This window comes from Nesoenas mayeri (genome assembly GCF_963082525.1).
Source record: "Nesoenas mayeri genome assembly, chromosome: 1".
In the NCBI taxonomy this organism is placed as follows: domain Eukaryota; kingdom Metazoa; phylum Chordata; class Aves; order Columbiformes; family Columbidae; genus Nesoenas; species Nesoenas mayeri.
The window spans coordinates 213,276,606-213,285,162 of record NC_137541.1 but is presented as its reverse complement, the minus strand read 5'-3'; the positions used below and the strand labels follow the sequence as shown (position 1 = coordinate 213,285,162).

Sequence of the window (8,557 nt, the reverse complement as noted above, 5' to 3'; positions counted from 1 at the left end):
CCGGGTACTCCCGAGCTCCGGCCCCGCGCACCGCCCTTATGGGCGGGCTGCTCTCTGCTCCAGTCCCACCCACTACCGTTGCGGGCGGGCTGTTCCCTCCCTCTTGGCTCGCCCCGCCTTCTGCTCGGGGAGGTGTCCACCCCCCAGTTGCACCGCTCCAGATAGACGCCCCGGTTGGCTCTCTGTCCCTTGTCCACGCCTCCACCGCCCCCAAAGCTCCATCCTCTAGTGTTCACTTCCACGCGCTCGCTCGTACGTGCACGGTCGTTCTCCGCATTCTCTACCAGCACTGGCTCCCTGCGCCCCCCAAGGACACCCTCGTCCCGTTCCTCCCCCGCGCGCTGGGCGCCATCGTGGGGCGCATACGGCGGGGGTCTCGTCCGGACTCCCTCAGACTCTGATTTCTCAGCAGCAAGCCTGGCTTCCTCGACTAAACCACCCCAAAAAGATTTAGCTCGCTCCTGTGCCTCCTTTTCGCCCGCTCGCTGATCTCTGGGCTCAGCAGGATCGTCCTTATCTGGAGAGTGCAGGGTCTGCGTGGCCGCCCCGGGGGGGTCGCCCTCTCGCAGACCTTTAGGCTCTGCGGGATCGTCGCTTTCTGGGGGATGCATAGTCTGCGTAGCCGCCCCGACGCCCAGTTTTGGGGAGGCCAACCAACAAGCCTGTGCAGCCTTCCAGGTTTCCTGCGCTCGTCTAGCCTTCTGCAGAGCCTCGACAACTTTCCCCCACGACTTAAGGTTTTTCCCACTACCCGAGGACATCGTTTCCTCAGCAAGCGCTTTAGTGCACTTGTCCCACACCTCCGGGTGGAGAATTTCCACCGGTTGTTCAATAACCCCAATCTGTAAAAGCCTCGCAACTGCGAGAGCAAAATCTTTAGGCTTACAATCAATACCCCATTGTTCAGGTAACTGAGATACGACCTTCACGAGGGCTTCCATCCTCCTCGCGGCTCTGGGGGCGTGCCCCCCGCCGGGCTGGTCCTGCCGCTGCGGCCGCTGTTCACCTGAGGCCAGGCGACTCTTCCCGGGTTTCGGCACCACTTGTTGCCTCTAAGGGGGGGAACGGCGACCTGGTTCAGGAACAGCACGGCGACCAACCCCAGGTCGCTCGGTCCATCAACTCGCAGACACCAATGTGGTGGAGGGCAAATGGCATTTACTGGCAGGTAACACAGCATTATATACCTTGAGTTTAAAACGTCACTTCCGTCTGCTTTCCTCACGGTTCCACCTACCTAGGGAGGGGCTACTAACTTCCGTACAGTGCGAGATCTTCCGGCCGCCAGACCTTAACTACCTACAGAGCAGACACATTATGTGAGTCAACACTTGGCTTTTTGGCTGGTGCTGCCAGCAGGGTTGTGGCTTTCACGATATTGGGACACAGTGATGACTCTGACCTGGGAGGGGGAGATGGGACCCGTCCGAGTAGAAAAGGCAAAGAAATGTTTGCCAACAGCCACCCGGCCTGTCCCCAGCAGGCGGCGTGTCCCGCCGTGTGTCGGTGCCCCCGAGCCCAGGACTCCATGTGCAGGGGACCCGAGTGGCCAGGGGTGGCGGGCAGGGCCAGGGGCCGCAAGGACACAGCGGTGCTGCCGGTGCCCGCCCCCCCGAGCCGAGCGGGGCGGAGCGGCAGGACTACACGTCCCGTGCTGCAGCGGCGGCGGGCGGCCCTCCCGGGCTGACGCTGCCGGCGGCTCCCGGCGCCGCCTTTGTCCGTGCGGGGCTGGCGGCGCGGCCCCGGCGCAGGTAGGGGCGGCGGGCGGCGGGCCCGCGGCACGGGGATGGGCGCTGCTGGCCCGCGGGGTCCCGCCGGAGGGGACTCGGCCCCGACGGCCTCTCCCGTGCTCTCCCCTCCGCCGGCCGCCCCCCAGCCCTGCCGGACCCCCCCGCACTCCCCTTAGGGCCCGGCTCCCCCCGGCGCTCCGGCCTTTCCCCGGCTCGCCCCGTGGCCCCCGTGCAACGCGGACACGCTGCTCCGTGTCCCAGCCGCCCGGGCCCCCCTGGATCCGGCCCTGGCGGCCCCGGCGCTGGGAAGGGCTGGGCTGGGGCCGGGCCGGGTGCTCAGACCCCCGGGACACCCCGCACATCTTCCTGCTGCCCTTGTGGGGCACCGGAGCAAGATTTGGGTACTCGGGAGCTTCCAAAACTCCTCCTTTAACGGCTCCTTCTCACCATTACCCCGAGCTGGCCGCGTTGGTGGGCGGTGCTCTCTGGGTTGGTCTTTTCCCCATAGCTGTGGAGGCTCGGGGTGCAGGGAAGGAGCTGTGGGCAGGTGAGTGAACTTGTGCCCCTGATTTTTCATGAAAATGTTGTGCTTGCAGGGACCATCTGTCCTGGCTGTGCTGGTGCGGCTGGTGACGGGACAGGCACCTCGTGTGGAATCTGGAGTATCCCGCCTCCATCTTCCCGGATCAATACCTGCACGGGCCTCCATCTCCGCGCCGAGAGCAGCGATGCGCCGGGCTCCAGGCTGCTGCGGCAAGGTGGGGGTCAGGCACGGCCCCGGCTCTGGGGACACCTGGCTGTGCCAACACTGCCCCTCTGCCCCCAGCCTTCCCTTGCCAGGATTCTCTGAGCTCTCCCGGTGTTCCCCTTGGAATGGCCAAGCCCCTGGTGCCAGTGGGGCTCTGCCTGGCAGTAGTGAGGTTTCGGCAGAGGTGTTTAGCAACCATGCGGTGGGGTGTGCTGAGCCGGGTGTGCTTCTTGCTGCAGATGTCGGTGACGTTTGAGGACGTGGTGCTCTACTTCTCCCCCGAGGAGTGGGCAAAGCTGTCGGGCTGTCAGCGGCAGCTCTACCGGGAGGTGATGCTGGAGAACTACCAGATGGTCGCCTCGCTGGGTGAGGACTGTCTCTGGTGATGTTGGGCTGGGGTGAAATAAGAATTCATCTCTTTAAGTGAGCTGGAGCCATTGAAAGGGCTGTCCAAGAGTTGACGTGGTGATTGCAATTGCAAGTTTGACCCTGCCAGGCAGCCTCCTGTGGAGAGTGTTCCTGAGAGAAAATGGGATGGGATGGAATAGCCCATTTGAGATGGAAGTGACTTACAGTGCTCATCTAGTCCAACTGTGTGACCACTTCAGGGCTGACCACAAACTGCAGCATCTTGTTAAGGGCATTGTCCAAATGCCTCTCAAACAGGGAGAGGCTTGGGGCATCGACTGCCTCTCCAGGCAGCCTGTTCCAGGGTTTGACCCCCCCCTCAGTACAGAAATGCTTCCTCGTGTCCAGTCTAAACCTCCCAGGCGCAGCTTTCAGCTGTTCCCAGGTGTCCTGTGTGCAGGAGAGTGGCCGAGGTGACGGGGGCGAGGCGAGAGGAGGCTGTAGGTGCAGGGATGTGGGGGCTGAAGCCGCAGCCTGGCAGGGACAGGAGAGAGGAGCGGGGTGGGGGGGATGCTGGGGCTGTGGGTGCGGGGGCCGGTGCTGCTGTCCCGGCAGTGCGGGAGAGGGGGCTTCTCTCTGTGCTTCGGACAGGCTGGGCCAACGTTAAGCCAGAGATCATCTTCAAGATAGAGCGAGAAGAGACACCGTGTGTGCCAGAGCCCCCTGGGGGGGAGCAGAGGTACCAGACACCTGTGCCAGGTTGGTACCCAGGGTCAGGGGGGGTCAAGGTTGCACTTTCTCCTTGCCCTGGTTGATCCATGCAACTGCAAGGATGGGGGACTGGCAGGGTGCCCTTGCTGCTCCCCATGGGGAGGTGTCCAACATGCCCATGATGTCAGTGCCAGTGACCCTGTTTTCTTCTCCCCAGCAGCTGTTGGCCCTGGGACCCAGAGGGCGGTCAAGGCAGTCAGGAGCTTTGTCCAGAGGCAGCAGCTGCTGAGTCAACAGCACGTTCACAGTGGGGAGAAGCCCTTCAGCTGCACTGACTGTGGCAAGAGCTTCAGCACCAAGAGGTATCTAATCAGACACCAGCGCATCCACACTGGAGAGAAGCCCTTTAGCTGCACTGAGTGCGGCAAGAGCTTCACAGGAAAGCATGCCCTCATCAACCACCAGCGCATCCACACGGGGGAAAAGCCCTTCACCTGCACCGAGTGTGGCAAGAGCTTCAGGGAGAAGAAGAAACTCATCGTCCACCAGCGCATCCACACTGGGGAGATGCCCTTCACCTGCACCGACTGTGGCCAGAGCTTCAGGGAGAAGAAGAAACTCATCGTCCACCAGCGCATCCACACTGGGGAGAAGCCCTTCACCTGCATGCAGTGCGGTAAGAGCTTCACCCAGAAGAGCAGCCTGCTTGGGCACCAGAGCATCCACACCGGGGAGAAGCCCTTTACCTGCACCGACTGTGGCAAGAGCTTCAGGGCAAAGTCGACCCTCATCATCCACCAGCGCATTCACACCGGGGAGAAGCCCTTCACCTGCACGCAGTGCGGTAAGAGCTTCAGCCAGAAGAGAAGCCTCCTTGGGCACCAGAGCATCCACACTGGGGAAAAGCCCTTCACCTGCACGCAGTGCGGTAAGAGCTTCATCCAGAAGAGCAGCCTGCTTGGGCACCAGAGCAGCCACACCGGGGTGAAGCCCTTCACCTGCGCGGAATGTGGTAAAAGCTTTAGCCATAAAAGAAGCCTGCTTGGGCACCAGAACAGGCACACCGGGGTGAAGCCCTTCACTTGCACCGAATGCGGCAAGAACTTCAGATTTAAGTGGAGCCTCATCATCCACCAGCGTATCCACACCGGGGAGGAGCCCTACAAGTGTTGCAAGTGCGGTAAGACCTTCAAGCAGAAGTGGCACCCGATGAGACACCAGTGTGTGCCGAAGGACCCAGATATTGTGCTGGAGGGTGTCCAGCAGAAGAGGGAGGGTCCTTCCCCAGCAGGGGGGCCGGCAGAGGCCAAGCCCTTCCAGTGCGGTGTCTGCGAGAAGCGGTTTTGGAAGGAGAGGCTCATGCTGGCTCACCAGCGCACCCACGGCACCCCCAGCCTGCAGCCGCCTCCGCAGCCCGGCACCCCCTGAATCTGCTGCTGAGGGGCCCGTGGGGTCTGGGGGCTGCTGAGGGTTTTGTTTGGGACAGAGTTAATGTTTTTCTGAGTAGCTGGTTTAGTTCTGTGTTTTGGATTGAAAATGAGAAGAATGTTTCTAATACACGAATGTTTTGTTTGATGCTGAGCAGTCAAGGACTTTTCATCTTCTGGTGCCCTGCCAGCTGGGAGGGGGCACAGCCGGGACAGCTGCCCCAAAGTGGCCAAATGGCTGTTCCTCACCATCTGATGTCATGGTCAGTACAGAAACTGGGGGCAGTGGGCCTGGGGCACCACAGCTCAGGGACGCGCTGGGCATCAGTCCACGTGTGGTGAGCGGTTGTGTTGTGTATCACTTGTTTTGTATATTCTTACATCATTGGCATTCTCATTATTCTTTTGCTCTTCTGTACTATTAAACTGTCTTTATTTCAACCCACGGGTGTTACTTAGATCACTGGATGAGCCCAATTGGTGTTTTGTATCAGTCATTTAGCTTCAAGAAATATGTTCCAAATGGAATGAATCACTTAGAAGTCTAAGACTGTGTGATTTTTGTATACTGTCTACTTTGCATTAGTTAGTAGCTAAATTTGCTGAAATCTCTAACTGTGTGTTGTCAAGTTCTGCTCATATTCAACAAACTTGCACTGGAGGAAAGCAAAGCAGCTACAGGACATCAACGTTCACAAAAGGCTGAAAGGCTCAGAGGCCCCTGCAACACAGCAGGATGGCAAAAGGCTGAGCGGATGACACTCCCAAACAGAACTCCCCGAAACGGAGCTGTGGGAAACTGCAGCGGGTCTGTGGAATCCTTGACAGAAAATATGAGAGTAGAGATCAGCCTTGAGATATTAAGATTTACCCTTGAGAAGGATGGGAGTAAAGGAGTATCCGGAGAGAGGAGAGATGTACCCGTGAGAGAGAAGAGGACAGAAGAATAACATGGATGATAGAAAAATTAACCAATGAGATGTTAGTGCTGTAACTTGTAACCAATGGTGAAAAGACACATGAACTGGTAGAATTGTATAAAAATGCACTTGTAGCAATAAATGGCACCTATTACTTTCATCTTCAAAGAATTTGGTCCATGTCGTTTGTCCGTCTCAGCCGCGACATATGGTGAGCCCGACGTGATCCTGCCTGAAGAGGATCTCGCCTAACAAGGTGACAGCGTAAAGCTGTGAACAGCCGAAGAAGAGCTGTGGAGACGGAGCCCGGTACAGCTGATGAGAGCAGTCCAGGGAGCTGCCGTAGATCCGGATCGATTGAAAAGACACCTCGCTAAGGAGTAGATGAGCTACCAGGAACAGGGTTGGTGAAACTTATCTAAAGAAGAGGGTACTATATTATCCACATGGAAGCTGCTTCTGAAGAAGCAGTGTGTTAGCCTTCCGGAACTGACTTTAAGGAAAATGTTACTACGGGGCAAATCACAAGGTTTAGAGGTTAATCCTGTGACAGCATTTAGTGTGTCACAATGGATGGACTTGGGAGATAAATTGTTTGATAGTGCTACCCAAGGGTCCAAGGAAGCAACTGAACTGTTAACGACATGGCGCTTGTTATTAGATACACTGAATGAGTTAAAACAGCAATAGGCAGAGGCGGCCGAGGGGGATGGTCTTCCTGGCTCTCCTGGGCCAGATTCGGAGAAAAAAGCAAGATTGAGTACTGCTCCGACCCCCCCTGTTACTAAGGATTCGTCAAAACCGCCCAAGTCCATATTATCTGATGCGGATAAGGATCCGCGGCACTTTCTTGGAAAGTTAAAAGGAATAAAGGAGGAGCGTAAGTATGTGTGGCCCCGAGATCAGAAAAAAACTCTGAAAGAGTTGTATACATATGTGTGGCCCCGAGATCAGATAAAAGCTATGAAAGACTCACATGAAAAAACTGCGTTGGGTTGTGCATGGTCTCGGGAGGGGCCCTCGGAGCACCGGTCGGAGCACTGGTCAGAGCAGTGCGTTTGGCTGATTGCTCCGCTGTCATTATTCACGGTTCGAACCTCTCCTCTGCCATCATCAACCGTGGTTCCGCCGTCTGCGTCACCGCCATTAATCACAGTTCAACCCTCTGCCCCGCCGCTATCAGTCGCGGAAGAAAAAAATGGACAGTTTTTTTTCTTATCCCCCCTTGCCTGGAGATTTGGGTGGGGAGGACCCCCCCGTGGTGAGCCAAACCGAGCCAAATAACGAAATTCCTACCGATTTGGGTCTCCCCAACCTGCCCCCGCCTCCCTCCCACGCTGCTGCAGAGCAAATTCCCGAGGGTGGGGGTAGAGTTTGAGAGCGTAAACCAAACTTACCAAAAAGCTGGGATTTATCCCCAGTTTCGATTGCAGTTGGACCACGGGACCCTGTGCGTTTCTGGAGGAGACACTAATTGACACACCACAACTCTAGGCACGATAACTTTCTGAAATCCTGAGGCAGTCAACAGACCTCGCATATCAAGCTATGATAAAGGTGCCTGAAACCAACAATGCAGCCAAATCATTTGCAACTATTAATCAGGGTCCCAGTGAGAATTACATGCAATTTATGGACCATCTTCAAGAGGCCATCAATAAGCAGGTTGAAAACTTAGAAGCTAAGGAAGCATTGGTGTTGAAATTAGCAGTAGAGAATGCTAATGTTTGCTATCAACATGTTATTTGCGAGTTTTACAGTACATATTATGTGTTTCTGTGTATTGCCTCTCTGAAAATCAAGCAGCTTGTTAGGAATGTGAGTTAATTGTTTTACTAGTTGTTTTTAAGTGCGCCGTAAAATTCTCTCCCCATTTTTCCCAGTCGTGCTGCAAGTAGCACTCCCCTTCCCTCCCCCTTCTCAAGGTTTTTACTTGCAAGATGGGGTCAGGAATAATTGTTTTCAGTTGTGTTCCTGAAAAATCAGTATTGGGAGGTGTTTTAAAACTTAGGAAAGCACTGGGAATTATAAGGAGGGAAGATCTTGTTAAATATTGAAATCAGTGTTCGCTGCTGTTTAAATTAAATGATTGGGAAAATGTCTGGGGAATAGAATTTTGTTGCAATTAATGCTGTTTTTAAGGTGAGAAGAGCAGGACAAAATAAATCTCTCCAAGAGATCATTAGATCATTACAGACAGTTTTACAGCTGGAACGTTTTGAACGTCAACAAGCTGAGAGAGAGTTAACTGATAACACACAGGTCACAGTAAACTTGTTAAAGTCTGCAAGATGCTTTCCTTATTAACCTGTTTTCTTTGTGGGTATCTGTTTAAGTATGTTGCAATTTTGGTAGGTCTTTGTTATATGGTACGATAAGTTCACAGTCTGTTAAATCATGAGAATTCATTGACTCAAAATGTGCGTTTTGTGATAATACAGAAGATCATAAGTAATTTAGTTCTTTACTGCGTGAATGTGATGGTAAAGTTTTGTGTGTAGTAGCTGTTATTTTTTTTTCTCTAGCATGCTACCTTTATTCCGGCATTCAGACTTGCGCAACTCTGTGACAGGCTGTGTCTCATCTCGGTGTGCTGGATTTGGTTTTTCCGTATGCACATCATGTAAAGAATCCTGGTTTTGGAATAGCAGCTGTGGCGCACCAGATGAGACA

General features: G+C 55.0%; 1 protein-coding gene across 4 annotated transcripts; it reads left to right on the top strand.

Annotated features, from left to right (window-relative positions):
* The first annotated feature begins 2,455 nt into the window (after positions 1–2,455).
* LOC308052823 (uncharacterized protein) lies at positions 2,456–6,160 on the top strand. Of its 4 annotated transcripts, none has more exons than XM_080363461.1 (4): positions 2,456–2,488; positions 2,718–2,844; positions 3,478–3,585; positions 3,758–6,160. In XM_080363461.1, exons 1-4 carry the CDS (start codon positions 2,459–2,461, stop codon positions 4,963–4,965), a joined length of 1,473 nt encoding a protein of 490 aa, XP_080219587.1. In that variant the 5' UTR covers positions 2,456–2,458; the 3' UTR covers positions 4,966–6,160. The 4 variants fall into 4 exon arrangements, with proteins under 4 accessions (XP_080219587.1, XP_080219586.1, XP_080219589.1 ...); XM_080363460.1 differs by having other exon boundaries at positions 3,755–6,160; XM_080363463.1 differs by lacking the exon at positions 3,478–3,585.
* Positions 6,161–8,557: the final 2,397 nt, after the last annotated feature.

Bases quoted from the DNA above. Each gene is read 5' to 3' on its own strand.
- LOC308052823 (XM_080363460.1), top strand. From the start codon at position 2,459: ATGCGCCGGGCTCCAGGCTGCTGCGGCAAG. The intron at 2,489-2,717 runs GTGGGGGTCAGG...TTCTTGCTGCAG, and splicing joins CTCCAGGCTGCTGCGGCAAG to ATGTCGGTGACGTTTGAGGA. The intron at 2,845-3,477 runs GTGAGGACTGTC...TGCTTCGGACAG, and splicing joins CCAGATGGTCGCCTCGCTGG to GCTGGGCCAACGTTAAGCCA.